This window comes from Phoxinus phoxinus, assembly GCF_949152265.1.
Source record: "Phoxinus phoxinus genome assembly, chromosome: 25".
In the NCBI taxonomy this organism is placed as follows: domain Eukaryota; kingdom Metazoa; phylum Chordata; class Actinopteri; order Cypriniformes; family Leuciscidae; genus Phoxinus; species Phoxinus phoxinus.
The window spans coordinates 11,477,546-11,493,389 of NC_136900.1; the positions used below are offsets into that span (position 1 = coordinate 11,477,546).

The following is a 15,844-nucleotide window of genomic DNA, read 5'->3' on the forward strand; positions in this document are numbered from 1 at the left end:
ATGTTTTAAACACTGTAAGCTCAGACAAGCAGAATATTAAAAACAGGGAAAAGTCCTCATTCTGTTGGACTGTTGGAATGCCAAATGGCCAATGTAATATGAGAATCAAAACAGATAAGCTAAATAATTTTAGCATGCATCTGTGCACGTATGAAATGGTGCACTATAAAAAATAAATCCAAGTTCTTGTAACAAATGTTGGAAAAAAATGTAGTAACAATTTACTTAAAGCATTTATGTTTGCATTACATAAGTATTTTTAATTCAGTAATTTTGCCTTGTAATGCATTGTATGATCTAACAAATAACTAATCATAGTTAAAACATTATAATATATCTATTCATGGAACGCACCTTTAGAAAGTATAATGCATAAAAAGACACAACAACCTATTTCAGAATCTTCAAATATTATCCTTTATACAAGCATTATACTTTCTAAAGGTGCGTTCCATGAATAGATATATTATAATGTTTTAACTATGATTAGTTATTTGTTAGATCATACAATGCATTACAAGGCAAAATTACTGAATTAAAAATACTTATGTAATGCAAACATAAATGCTTTAAGTAAATTGTTACTACATTTTTTTCCAACATTTGTTACAAGAACTTGGATTTATTTTTTATAGTGCACCATTTCATACGTGCACAGATGCATGCTAAAATTATTTAGCTTATCTGTTTTGATTCTCATATTACATTGGCCATTTGGCATTCCAACAGTCCAACAGAATGAGGACTTTTCCCTGTTTTTAATATTCTGCTTGTCTGAGCTTACAGTGTTTAAAACATGCAATGGTTTATCCTGCTTTAACTTTGTTCTGTATTTTCACTGGGGGATCAAAAATAGACTAAATAAAGCCTTAAAAAGACAAAATAATGCCTTAAATAATCCTTTAATAACAAATAATCCTTAAATGTACAGTACATGCAAATACTTATCGTGCTAACCCAGAGCCAAAATTATAGATTTTAGATAAGAGTAAAGTTTACTGTGCATTATACTGTGCAACTTCTCTAGAAAATAGTTACATCCCCAATATCAACATTCACATCCTTGTTTATTTGAGATGATTAATCTTTAAAGTTTAATGCATGTCAATTCATATGCCAGGTTCCTCCTTCTTATCACCAATTACATTCTTCCAGAGAAAACTAGAATTCACTATAAAAGGACAAGCGCTCACAGATAGCTCACATTAGCTCTTGAGGACTCTTGTTGCCTCCATGGGGATTGTGAGGATGTCCCAGATGCGGATGCTGAGATGGGTCGTCCTACTGGTCGGGCTGAAGTTGATACAAGCAGGTAATAAAAACAAAATGATCAGTTACTGCGAGAAACGCTTACAAATTTAGCTACACAATATGACTATCTGTCTTTCTTTGTTTAAAGACTATATGGAAGATTATGGAGTTACGGAAGATCCTATGGACTTTACGTGGCCAACGACAACAACAACAGGTAAATAGCTATGTCATTGTGTTTATGGAAGATATGAGATGTACTAATTTCATTGATTCACAAATAAACTATAAAGTTACAAAATTATTCACAGATTAAATAAAATTGGTGCTTTATGTCTAAATGAACCTACACATTAACTTAAACATTTTACATGTAAATATTTATACATAAACATTTTCACATAGTGTGGAACTAAAATTTTACATGATGTATTATATAAATTTAATAAACCATCTCAAAGTTTAACTTAAAGTTTAAGAAAAATGCTTGATACATAACATTACTGTAGGTAAATCCTGGAGTAAGTCTTTGCATTCTCTTTTATTTTTTAACCAGTTCGTGCCAGTAACCATGTCAACAACATCTGTAGCATGTGGGGAAACTTCCACTTCAAGACGTTCGATGGGGATGTTTATCAGTTCCCAGGCACATGCGAGTATAACCTGGTGTCTGACTGCCAAAGCCTCATTCACCAGTTCTCGGTTCACGTGAAGAGAAAAGAACTCGCCAATGACCCGAAGATCAGCTGGGTGTTAGTTAGTATCAATGACATCGCTGTTGAGTTGACAGAGAAACAGGTCATGATCAATGAAGAAAAGTAAGATTCTGGGGAACCCAACTGCTGCTTATTTGCTCCCACAGCAAAGCCTTTAAAATGTGTTCTGTTTGGTCAATTTTTCATTTGAATCTTTTCTCATTTTTCAGAGTAACACTCCCCGTGCATATCTCAGGGATCCTTGTAGAAGAAAACACAATTTACACCAGGCTCTATTCCAAAATGGGCATCACTGTCACGTGGAACAAAGAGGATGCAGTTATGGTGAGCTATTTTATTATTGTGAATTTATTATATACTATGTTAATTCAAAGTGCTTTACACAGAAAGGAATTAAAATAACCACAAAATAAAATCAAGGAAAATCAAAACATTTATAAAAGGAATTAAAAGAGATATAAAGATGATACATAGATAAACTTCTTATCTGGCAAAACACCGGTGTATCATATTTTGAACAGCTGCTTGTTTTACTATGAGATTTTCCCATGTTGGTTGTACAGTGTTCTTTCTGCGCGCCTAAGAAATTATGCCATGTAAGAAATACATGGACTATTAATATTTAATAATTACAGGAACACTATTGCCGACATGCCCACATGCAGAACAAGAAAGGTAGACATGGTAGTGGTTCTTCAGTTCCACTACATGCAAATAGAGTGGTGCATGACATCGGTGCATGTACGATATTGAGTTAGAGACTCCAAATTTGCTATGGTGACAGTTCAGACTATCCTCTATCTGTGTGCCAAATTTCATAACTTTCCCACAGGCGGTTCTATGGGCTGCTATAGACTCCCAGAGCAGAAGAAGGAAGAAAGAATAATAAGAAGAAGAATGCCAACAATTACAATAGGTGCCTCTGCACCTTCGGTGCTTGTCCCCCAAATATAGCAATTACCGGGGCCAAGCGCAAAGAAGGCAATAAGACATGCCAACCTGGCTGGAGTATCAGACCAACTGCAACAATGAGCAATTAAAGACATTTAAAGATGATTTTAGGCAAAATGGCTGAAAAAATAATATATACAGTATAAATCTTTTGTATTTGGAATTGAAATACCTAAATATTTCCCTTTGTCTGTTACCCGGAAGTTAAACAGGGAGATATCTTCATTGTGGTGTAGGGCCATAAGCTTGCACTTATTCAAAAATCAATTGGAGGCTCGATGCCTTTATTGTCTTTATTGATGTCTTTATTTTGTTTAAAAAAAACAAACAGTGGTGTCATCTGCTAACTGACTGATTGCTAAAGTCTTTACAAATATATATATATGTTTTACTGTTAAATTAGGAGTAACCAAAATGGACAACATATCTGTAGCCAAAATAAATAAAAGAGAGGATAACTGGCATATCTGACCAATCGGAAATCTTTGTGAAGTGCCAAAAGGGAGAGAAACTGAACTGTTTTATAAATGATTCTTATAACACAGAAAATGTTCACCAAGGTCCAAAGCCGTAATGTTCTAAGGTTTTAATAAACAAAGCGTGCTCCAATGTGTCAAAGACTTTTTAAAAGTCCAAATATAAAATTAATCCATCATCCTCTATCAAGTGACTGTACTCCACCAAATCGATAAACAATCTTATATTATTATATATAGATCTCCCTTTAAGAAAACCTCTCTATGAGGTTTTCCATTATGACTCATTGATTAAATTAATGCCATATTTTAATCTATTTACAAAGATATGTGTGAAAAGTTTATAATCATTGTTAAGCAATGTAATTACGAAATTAATACATTTGTCAGGTCTTTATCTGATTTAGGGAGGGTAATCAAGGCCTGACTCATAGTTATATGGGAACGTCTAGTTTACAGAGGTCATTCTTGTCGCCTTGCAGCTGTTGTTGATGAGCAGTAGTAATGTTATTGTATTCAACTGCCTTAAAAAAAAGTTCACCTTGGTCCATTTATGTACATAATAAAGAGTAGAACCTATATAAAATTGCATCTTGGTGAGATATGTCATCTTTTGAACCGCTTTATATATTTGCTGTTTGTATCATTAGATACATTCAATTATTTGAGTAGGTAGAACCCAATATTTACATTTAAAAGTGTAATCCAACAATTTATCTAAAAAAAATAACAGGCGCAATGAATTCTGGGGTAGGGTAGGATGCGAATGATTCATCTGTTCATTGCCCATGAAACTTATGATACATTTATATAATGAACAAATAAAAACAAGCAAGTCCCTCTGAAAAGTGGTTTATTAAAAAAAAAAAATCATCTTTCCTTGTGGTGCTGTATTAGGTCGAGTTGGACTCTAAATATTCAGATCATACCTGTGGATTATGTGGCAATTTCAATGGGGTTCCTGATGAGTTCAATAAATCAGGTGAGTTGCTCTTGTAATTTTTCATTTTTTCCCCATGTAATTCTAATTTCATAGCTCTCCAAGAATATCAAGTGTCTTTATTAGAAAACTCAACTATGCCTTATCTTATTCAATAAACAACTAGGATACGAACGAAGTGTTGGCTACATTGAGTTTGGGAATATGCACATAGTCTCCAACCCAATGGATAATTGCCAAAATCCTTCTGAAGAAGATGATGCAAAAGATTGCCCTTGTGAAAAAAAAGTGCACTTTAGTGTACTTTTATAAAGTGTACTTATTACACAAATAATATACTTTAAAAGTATACACTTAAGTGTGAATTAAATGCAATCTTTTGGGCGCACTTAATGCACATTAAGTATAATTAATTTCAAATTTATTACATATTAAGTTGAAATAAAATGCAATAAGTTGCCATTAAGAGTGATTTTTTGGAACAACTTAAGTGGGACTTTAATACAACTTTATATCTACTTTCATTACAGCTTTTAGTGTCTTTAAAATATACTTAAAGTGCACTACACAATATACTGACACGCAATTAATGTGAACTAAAATATACTTTAATGTCAGTTAAAAATACACTTAAGTGTGAATTAAATGTATTGTTTTGGGCGCACTCAATGCACATTAAGTGTAATTAATTTCAAATGTATCACATATTAAGTTGAAATAAAATGCAATAAGTTGCCATTAAGAGTGATTTTTTGGAACAACTTAAGTGGGACTTTAATACAACTTTATATCTACTTTCATTACTGCTTCTAATGTCTTTAAAATATACTTTAAGTGCACTACACAATATACTGACACGCAATTAATGTGTACTAAAATATACTTTAATGTCAGTTAAAGATATACTTAAGTGTGAATTAAATGTATTGTTTTGGGCGCACTCAATGCACATTAAGTGTAATTAATTTCAAATGTATCACATATTAAGTTGAAATAAAATGCAATAAGTTGCCATTAAGAGTGATTTTTTGGAACAACTTAAGTGGGACTTTAATACAACTTTATATCTACTTTCATTACAGCTTTTAGTGTCTTTAAAATATACTTTAAGTGCACTACACAATATACTGACACACAATTAATGTGAACTAAAATATACTTTAATGTAATATACATGTACATCGTTCGTTATATAATTAAATACATTTATAATCATTTTTTTTATAATAAAGTTGTAATTTAGTACATTTCAAATTTTAATAAAAAAAAAATCTCTTAATAACCTAGTTACAATCAAAAGAAACACTATACATAAACACAAACAGTTACAACACTTTAACTCCTTTAGAAAGAGTCTGGAGGACAATGAAGCTTATATGCACAATCATTTTCTTCCTCAAATACAAAGGTACCTAAACATCACAGAAAACATTATGCATTTTTACATTTTCAGAAAACATTCTGTATGATATATAAAATTGTTTTTGTTTCCATGTAATTTACTTTTAACTACTACTTTTGGGGTAATTTGGAATTTGGTCCCCATAAAAAAAAAACACATACACACACACACACACACATGCACGCACACACACCTAATATTAACAAAGATGAATAAATACAGTAAAAAAATTGTTCATTGTTAGTTCATTTTGGCTAATGTATAAACTAATGTTAGCAAATGAGACTTAATATTAAAGTAAAAATATTAAAGCTCTTAAACCTTTACTAGCACCAACAGGACCAAATGGTTTCTTCTAAAATCTTACTCAATTACAGTGAATGTAAGTTTGTCTAAAAACAAAAAACAAAACAAAATCTGAAGAACTCCAACGGCATAAAAACAAGAAAACCAAAATCGTTTGTCACCAAATGTTTTGAAGTTGTTGGAAAGTGCTGTTTATGTCTATGTCCCAGAAGCTCTCCAGAGTATATGTGAATGGAAATGTTCCAGAGAAGCAGGAAAGTCAGAAAAAATACCTTGAAGAAAGAAAACAAAAACAGAAGGAAAACAATTGTTTATAAAAACAGATCCAGTCCATTATTATATTTGGCTCAATTGAATGAAAGTGATAGATATACAGTTGCGCTTTAAAGTTATACACCTTGCAGCAAAATGTTAATAATTATAGTAATAAGAGGGATAACAAAAAATTGTGTTCTCTTTTTATTTAGTACTGCCCTGATGAAGCAGTTTATTCATTCCCCAATCAAATGTCAATAAATTTTCGTCATAGTTGTCGTCATTTAAAACTGGTTTTTATTTAGTTATCGTCTCGTTTTCGTCTGTGAAAAAATGTCGGTGATGAAAATAATGATACAAATTATTCGTCATTAGTAACATTGCAAGATGGCTATGGATGAACACCAGTTGTTTGAAACAGCTTTGGCCGCTACAATGAACGAGTTAGACTTTTATCTAAAAGAGGAACCGAAGACGGTGCTCGAAACGTTCCTTTGTAAGAAGGATGTTTTTACTGTTTTGCCGGCAAGAGTCTAATCTACCAGTTAGCTCCGCTGGTAGCTAGGCGTATGGGGCTTAGTTGTGATTGGTCGTACTAGTATTATCCAATTGCGTGCAGTGAGATTTTCAAATACATGCTTGGTGCTGCCCCTCGAGTTGGGTGATTTATATTACTCAATGCCAGACCCTTAATCTTTCGGATTTGGGTCTGGATTTCCAGGCTAGCAGTTCCTGGATGTTAAAGTTGAATTTACTGTCCAATTCGAACCACTGAATTTGCGAAGCGGAAACATTTTTTTGACCGAAAATCACCTGTTAAATATTATAGGTTGTATTTTTAAACCATTTGAATATTTTTGAAGTAAAATATTCAAGGTGAATATGGATTATTGGATTTTTAATAATGAAAATGGGTTTGAAATGTTTTTAATCGAAATATTCACAGCTTAAATTTCAACCCAATGCAAGCCCTAAAAATACAATGCATTAAAATGCAAGCATAGTTAATGCAATGCATTTTTTTTTTCAAGTAGTGCAATTCAACCGGCTTTTTTGTTTCAAAAACATTTGCCATTATGTTACTTCCATACCCAAGACCCATGCAAACGTTTCCTCATCTTGGCTTGTAAGTTTCAGCTTACCGCGCACATCTTCATGAAGGATGTTCCTGTATTTACTGGTACCACGGTTGACACAGCAATTCTGCGGCCCTCTTCCTTTGGTTTGATACCTGTAAAATATATGATGATTATAGGGGCATCTGTAAATGCACAGGTGGGAATTTATTACTTACAAATGGAGAAGATTTAAAGTATTTAAAAGCTATAGGGATAGTAAGTGACTTGATAGCAGTGTTTCAGCTTGATCAGGGTGTGCTGTCTGTGCAACAATTCATGACAAATTATGTTAACATCACCTCATCAATAAAGGCCTGTGATTCCACACCGCTTGCACTGTATCTCCAATCACAAATGAACTGATCCTGCAAAATGAACGTGTAACTCCAGATAAGCACAACAAAATAACATATTCCAAAACAAATAGTAACTGAACAACTCACTCTTCAAATGCAAAAATTAAAAAAATAATGCTACATTACAAGCATTATTTCTAGAGTGATATATTAAATATTTATGATGGTTATAACATTGATTATATGTATTAAATGTATATAAATGTCTTCGAGTGTTACAATATTGGATCTGTATTTAGCAAATTTGTCATAGTAATGTTTAAATGATTTAAAAAGTCGGTTTAATTAAATTATATATTTTTTCAGCAGCCAAATTCGTCGAACACACCCACACGCGAACATATTATGATGTAAGAAATTATTAGAATGCAATCATAGATAAATTATTGAAAACCTGATTAATTCACCTCCCGAGTCTATTGCGTCTGTCTGCGATGAAAATAATGTAATGTGTTACACTCTTAATCGCAATAACAACTGCCATATTACGGTGAAAATGTTAAAATAAAGAAAGCATCAAGATATACTTACTTGACTCATTATTGCAGTATAACGTCTCATCTGTAATCAAACGCGGCGTTCTCTTCCTGATTGCGCAGCTTCAGTTTCCTTTCCTCACGAATCGCGATTACAGAAACATAACAGTGCATTTTTCAAACTCTAGTGAAGTAGTGCGTCATCGTGACGTAGTATTTCTGGCGCATGCGCATTAAATAAAGTTAATATATTTCATGCATGGTTATATTTCAGCTTTTTAATTTCTGTTCAAACTCATTGTGTTGTTAGACTCTGTAAGTTCACAAAACTTGATTCATTCACCTAACTAAAAGTCAATCATTTTTATAGTGTAGTGTAGTCTAATTTAAATTAAATGTATTTTAACTGAATTTAAATGCAATTTAATTTTGTTTAGATTTGTTTAACTTTGCTCACAACTAAATGTGTTTAATTTACTTAGATCAACATAATGATATTAAAAGTATTCTCTACACAGATGTAAAGTACAATACATTAATATTACATTAAGAACTCCTCTCATAAATTACATTTTATTGTCAAATATTATGTAGAAAACTGACACTTTTAATTGAGTTCATAGAGCAGAAGCTGGGGATAAAAATGTCAACAATAAGTTGTACTGGAGTATAAACAAATGTATTGCAGTTTAGAGGAAAAATAAATTTCAAGTGCATTAATGCACACAATATATTATAGACTAAACACATTTAAAATACATCAACAAAATAATTTTGGACAACACACTTGAGTTGAAATTAAAAACAATTATTTTCCATATTTTCCATTAAAATTATTCTTTTATTTAGTATATTAGTCAATACATCAAAATAACTGTTTAAGTAAAACTTAATTAGACATTATTACAACATGCCTTTTTAAAACATGCACTTACGTGTGTTTAGAAATATTGTCATGAAAGTGTACTTACTTTAAGTTAAACTTAATTAGACATTATAACAAAGTGCATTTGTAAAAAGTGCACTTAAGTGTGTTAAGAAATATTGTGATGAAAGTGTACTTACTTTAAGTTAAACTTAATTAGACATTATAACAAAGTGCATTTGTGAAAAGTGCACTTAAGTGTGTTAAGAAATATTGTGATGAAAGTGTACTTACTTTAAGTTAAACTTAATTAGACATTATAACAAAGTGCATTTGTAAAAAGTGCACTTAAGTGTGTTAAGAAATATTGTGATGAAAGTGTACTTACTTTAAGTTAAACTTAATTAGACATTATAACAAAGTGCATTTGTAAAAAGTGCACTTAAGTGTGTTAAGAAATATTGTGATGAAAGTGTACTTACTTTAAGTTACACTCAATTAGACATTATTACAAAGTGCATTTGTAAAAAGTGCACTTAAGTGTGTTAAGAAATATTGTCATTAAAGTGCATTCCCTTTAAGTACACTTAAGTGGTATTTAATTTGAACTATATTATATTATCTGCAAGTGCACTTTTCAAAAAGTATACTTTTATGATATTAAGCACAAAAAAAGTACGCTTTCAATACAATTAAGCACACTTCTTTTTCACAAGGGTGGTTAAGCCAGTGTGAAAATCATGTAAGTCACAAAAGCTATTAGTTTCGGTTTAATAGATTTAGGTGGAATTACATAATGTATTTAATAATTACAGTATTGATATATAATGTGGACCTCTGAGGGTAAAGGTTAAAGACACTATGCTTTTGTCACAACAGCGGGCATATTGTGCAGACCTTTTGAAGGATGAAGACTGGTTCTCCTGCTCTGAGATTTTGAACCCTGAGCCGTATATCAATGCCTGTATAATTGATTTATGCTTGTATCAATCTGAAGACACTGACAACTCCTCGCTCTGTGCGACTTTGTCTGAATATTCACGTCAGTGTACACATGCTGGAGGAAATCCACCGACCTGGAGAAGAGATGACTTCTGCGGTAATAAACACTGAGCTCTGGTGGACATCACAGGGTTCTTCTCTCTTCAGCTTAAAAATGACATCAATACAAATTTAAATAACTGCACTATTTGAGATAATAATAAAAAAAACTTTAATAAAAAATATATATTTATTTTCATAATAAGTGTAATCAGTCTCTGTATGACTTGTATTCCCATGCAGCTGTGACGTGCCCCTACAATATGGTACATTCTGAAAGTGGCTCTCCCTGTATGGACACATGCTCACACAAAGACACAAACACACTGTGTGAGGAACACAACATCGATGGCTGCTTCTGCCCACCAGGTCAGTATCTAATTCACAATATTGAATTTAATTTTAGTACTACTATATATATATATATGTGTGTGTGTGTGTCATGTCATGATTATGAAGGTGTCATGTCAGTCGTATGCACACCCCTTCAAGTAAAGTGTTACCCAGTATTTTAATGTGGTTGATTGAAGAACCACATATATAATGTTGATTTGACAACAAAATCTCGATCAATAAGGTATTAAAGCTAATAGGTTTCATCCACCTTGGTTGATTGAAAATATTCCTTATGGTTAGTTTCAAAGACTGAAACATATTTGTGATTTAGAAAGCGATTATGATATTCAGTAGCAGGATATGACAAACAGATTTCGACAGAGGACGGTATAATAGCGTAACATAAATCAAGCGTAGCGTCAGTTCTGGCAGGTCACGTTAGTCAAGCTCGCATCAGCTGACTCTCAGCTGATCCACGTCTACCTATAGGAATACGATGCCTATCACCGTATACATATAGAAGCTCCTTCAGTATTATAAGCAGCTATCGCGTTTCTCATGAGCAAATTACCCCCCTCCATCCCCAGCTCCTCCACTCATCCAGTCAGGATTTGGCATTCTGATTCCCCTTGAATCAGACAAAAATTCTCTAATTATGTTGTACATTAAAATGAATGAATGATATCTGCAATACATTCATGTTGGTTCTATTTACCCTAAGGGGGGTTATTATTACTGCCCAGAACGAACCATACAGCATTTGGGCTAATAGAATCAGCTTATGTGTGTAAACAAATGAGGAAATATGAAATGTGTTATAGGAACTGTATTTGATGAAATCTCAAACACGGGCTGCATCCCTGTGAAACAATGCCAGTGTAAGCATGACCGCATCTACAACCCAGGAGAGGTTCTCGACAAAGTTGAAGAGAAGTGGTAATAAAACACATTTGACGATTTTCTCCTTCTACAGGTCTTTAATTGCTAAAAAACACTATAAACTGTACATTTTATCATAACTTTATTTTATCATTTCATTGTATCAGTAGTCCTGAAGGTGGTTGTTTACTGTCTGTTTGTAATTATATTGTGTAATTCAGTATATGTGAGGAGGGAAACTGGATCTGTAAGAGTATTCCTCGCCCTGGCCTGTGCGCAGTAGAGGAAGGATCTCACTTCACCACCTTCGACGGGAAAGAATTCACTTTCCATGGGGAGTGCATCTATGTGCTCTCAAAAGTAAGCTGTTGTCTCAAAACAACAGTTTCTGTAACTGCTAAGACTTACATTTGGAATTTGTATTCATTCATGTCATGACATTTTTATTTGCAAACAAAATGTTAAATTCTGAATAATGAACACCACATTCTATAAAAATCTATTTGTTTTTGTAGGACAATGAAGAGACAAAGTTCATCATATTGGGTCAGATGAATCCTTGTGTGACCCTTACTGGCACCTGTTTGAAATCTATAGAAGTGCTATTTTACAATGACAAGAACAATGTGAGTACATTCCCTCTTTACTTCCTCTGTTCCAAAATATGTACATACAGTGACACCATGTGTATCTTCATTAGCGTCTGGTGATTAAAGACGATGGCACAGTACAACACAATGCAAAAGTTTCACTTCCTTACATGGCAGGTGAGAGAGAGAGAAGATCTGTATTTCTTTGTTTTGTTTTAAAACCTGCTGAAATTTAAGGAATGATTGTTTGTGAAGAATAATATTTTTGTGAAACATTTTTCAAACTCTTTGAATCTTTTCCTCCAGCCGACTTCACTGTGTTCATGCCATCATCATTTCACATCATACTTCAGACCACCTTTGGGCTGCAAGTGCAGATACAGCTGGTGCCTCTTATGCAGGTGTACATCACTGTGGAACAAATCTTCAAGGGCAAGACTTGTGGTGAGAACTTTCAAAAAACAACATATGCCCCCAGGTTCACAGACAAGGTTAAGACTAAAATGCAGGTTTGAGCTGTTTCAACTAAAAGCAACTTGCACTGACATAACTTAAAGGGGTGGTATAATGACCTCTTCATAAGATGTAAAATAAGTCTTTGATGTCCCCAGATTGCTCAAATACCCCACAGATATTTGATACAATGATGGAGAGACTCAAGAAGAAGTGACAACATGTAGAAGCAACAGGACATTTCTGAATGTTGATGAATTTATGAAGCTTATGTGTAGTTATCTTGTAGTCATTGATTAGCATATTCTGTTATGATAGTCTATAAATTGCGTTCCCGGGTGGGGGTTTCTGTAAATTCTAGGGTTGGTGATGTCACTGTCCCGGGAGGAATGTCGTGTAGTTCCTAACAGCCATTTGTTGTAGTCCTTAAAAAGGAATTTCTTTAAAAGCAAATATCTCCCTTTGTTTTGAACTTTGAGCATTGTAACTTTGTAGATGTTGTTTATGCTCAAACAGCAACATTACACACTAACTAAAGTTGGAAAAGTGAAATCATAATCAACCACCACTTTAAAATATTTCAGTGCCATTGTTTTGTCTCAAGATGCACACCAGGGTTGTGGTGTAGTGTTATACATTTATGGTGCAATTACATATTCACTCCACTAGAGGGCCACCTTGTCTTTCATTAGGGTGTGGTTACCCGGAGTGAGGGAGAGATATACATGCACGAGCTTGTGAGCAGCATAGACATCATATAGATAGACGCCCTATCGACCGCTACTGCCTATTAGCGCGGTCGAGCCGTGGGGCCGCCATCTTAAACCGGTCACCCGCTCCACTCAGTGTAATCTGTATGGCAGGTGCAATGAGCTGTCAGCGCATTTAATTAATCATACCTCACTGAATACCGAACTGATTTTCACGCAGGTTTTTTTTCTGCAAATGTCATTCATGTAGCTATGATACCGGACACATGGTTCGGCTTATTTTAATATTCATAGTAGGCTTAACAGTAATATAATATTCTGATATAAGATATAAAGTGACCAGACGTCCAAAATCAAAATATGTGATGTATATGGCAAGCCGTTTTAACATTTAATCATTTAAGCCTACTAGTATCTATTTTCATGCTACTAGTACTTATTTTTTAGATACTAGTATCTATTCCATTAAGTACTAGTACTTATTCATTAGATACTAGTGCTTATTCTTTAGGTATACTAGTGCTTATTCTTTAGATACTAGTGCTTAATCTTTAGGTACTAGTACCTTTTTAAAGATACTAGTACTTATTCATTAGATACTAGTACTTATTCATTAGATACTAGTACTTATTCAATAGATACTAGTACTTATTCATTAGATACTAGTACTTATTCATTAGATACTAGTACTTATTCATTAGATACTAGTACTTATTCATTAGATACTAGTACTTATTTAATAGATACTAGTACTTATTCATTAGATACTAGTACTTATTTAAATAGTGACTAGTAACTATTTTTTTATTACTAGTAAAAAAAAATTTTTTTTGCCATTGACTTCAATGGGATCTGTCATTTAGATATCAACTATTCACTTCTGACTAGTATCTATTCCAATTGTGACTAGTACATATATATTAGATACTAGTACTTATTCATTAGGTACTAGTACTTATTTTTTAGATACTAGTACCTTTTAATAGATACTAGTACCTATTAAATAGATACTAGTACCTATTAAATAGATACTAGTACTTATTCATTAGATACTAGTACTTATTCTTTAGATACTAGTGCTTATTATTTAGATACTAGTGCTTATTATTTAGATACTAGTACTTATTCATTAGATACTAGTACTTATTCATTAGATACTAGTACTTATTCAATAGATACTAGTGCCTATTGATTAGATACTAGTATTTATTCCAAATGTTACTAGTAAGATTTTAAATTTTACTAGTAAGATTTTTAATTGAACTCTACCGTGGCCGTTCTGACTAGTCATAACATAAGACTAGTAAAAAAGCAGTTGTGACTAGTAAAATAAGAATAGTTACTAGTAACAATTACAAAAGATACTAGTGTCTAATAAATAGTTACTAGTATCTATTGAATAAGTACTAGTATCTAATGAATAAGTACTAGTATCTAATTAATAGATACTAGTATCTAAATAATAAGCACTAGTATCTAAAGAATAAGTACTAGTATCTAATGAATAAGTACTAGTATCTATTTAATAGCTACTAGTATCTATTTAATAGGTACTAGTATCTATTAAAAGGTACTAGTATCTAAAAAATAAGTACTAGTACCTAATGAATAAGTACTAGTATCTAATAAATATGTACTAGTCACAATTGGAATAGATACTAGTCAGAACTGAATAGTTGATATCTAAATGACATATCCCATAGAAGTCAATGGCAAAAAAAAATGTTTTTTACTAGTAACAAAAAAATAGTGACTAGTCACTATTTAAATAAGTACTAGTATCTAATGAATAAGTACTAGTATCTATTGAATAAGTACTAGTATCTAATGAATAAGTACTAGTATCTAATGAATAAGTACTAGTATCTATTGAATAAGTACTAGTATCTATTGAATAAGTACTAGTATCTTTAAAAAGGTACTAGTACCTAAAGAATAAGCACTAGTACCTAAAGAATAGGCACTAGTACCTAAAGAATAAGCACTAGTATCTAATGAATAGGCACTAGTACCTAAAGAATAAGCACTAGTATTTAATGAATAAGTACTAGTACTTAATGGAATAGATACTAGTATCTAAAAAATAAGTACTAGTAGCATGAAAATAGATACTAGTAGGCTTAAATGATTAAATGTTAAAACGGCTTGCCATAGTATGTAGGATATAAGGTATTTTATAAATCACACAATATAAATATGATAAAGGACACATGGTTCGGCATATTTTAATATTCATAGTAGGCTTAACAGTAATAATAAAGATATAAAGTGACCAGACGTCCAAAATCAAAATATGTGATACAGGATATAAGGTATTTTATAAAGCACACACTATAAATATGATAAAGAAGCAGTAACAGATAGTTGCAGTAAAGTAAGATATTTTAATAAGTTGTGACACACACACACACACTCGATTTGCGCATCGCCGTCATGTGTGTATTACACAGGTAAGTTAACATTATTACATTGCTTCCTGATATCACGTGCGCAAACACAAATAACCTATATTTGTATATGTTTATGCTACATGGCCGTTGAATGCTTGTATCTGATAACCGAGAAGCTCTTGTAATTATTACTTTACCCATAGACAGTATATAAACTGACTTTACCCAACCTCTCCATGCCGAGTGGTGCAGTAAACCTAGCCTAGAACGTTAGCTGGCTACGATTTCTGTACAGTAATATCAAAGATCCTTGCTCCTTCTCAATTATCTGGT

The 15,844-nt window shown here is 32.6% G+C and overlaps 1 protein-coding gene across 1 annotated transcript in view; it reads left to right on the plus strand.

The window, feature by feature from the left end:
• Positions 1 to 1,202: 1,202 nt before the first annotated feature.
• Positions 1,203 to 15,844, plus strand: part of LOC306994065 (mucin-5AC-like) — a 40,985-nt gene continuing 26,343 nt past the window's right edge. The window contains exons 1-13 of the mRNA XM_079604372.1: positions 1,203 to 1,312; positions 1,400 to 1,468; positions 1,808 to 2,069; positions 2,177 to 2,291; positions 4,292 to 4,376; positions 4,501 to 4,604; positions 9,831 to 9,854; positions 9,992 to 10,211; positions 10,397 to 10,522; positions 11,311 to 11,425; positions 11,590 to 11,728; positions 11,884 to 11,994; positions 12,378 to 12,402. Of these exons, the coding sequence (XP_079460498.1) occupies positions 1,234 to 1,312; positions 1,400 to 1,468; positions 1,808 to 2,069; positions 2,177 to 2,291; positions 4,292 to 4,376; positions 4,501 to 4,604; positions 9,831 to 9,854; positions 9,992 to 10,211; positions 10,397 to 10,522; positions 11,311 to 11,425; positions 11,590 to 11,728; positions 11,884 to 11,994; positions 12,378 to 12,402 (1,474 nt within the window). The 5' untranslated portion in view covers positions 1,203 to 1,233. The remainder of the gene's footprint in view (positions 1,313 to 1,399; positions 1,469 to 1,807; positions 2,070 to 2,176; positions 2,292 to 4,291; positions 4,377 to 4,500; positions 4,605 to 9,830; positions 9,855 to 9,991; positions 10,212 to 10,396; positions 10,523 to 11,310; positions 11,426 to 11,589; positions 11,729 to 11,883; positions 11,995 to 12,377; positions 12,403 to 15,844) is intronic.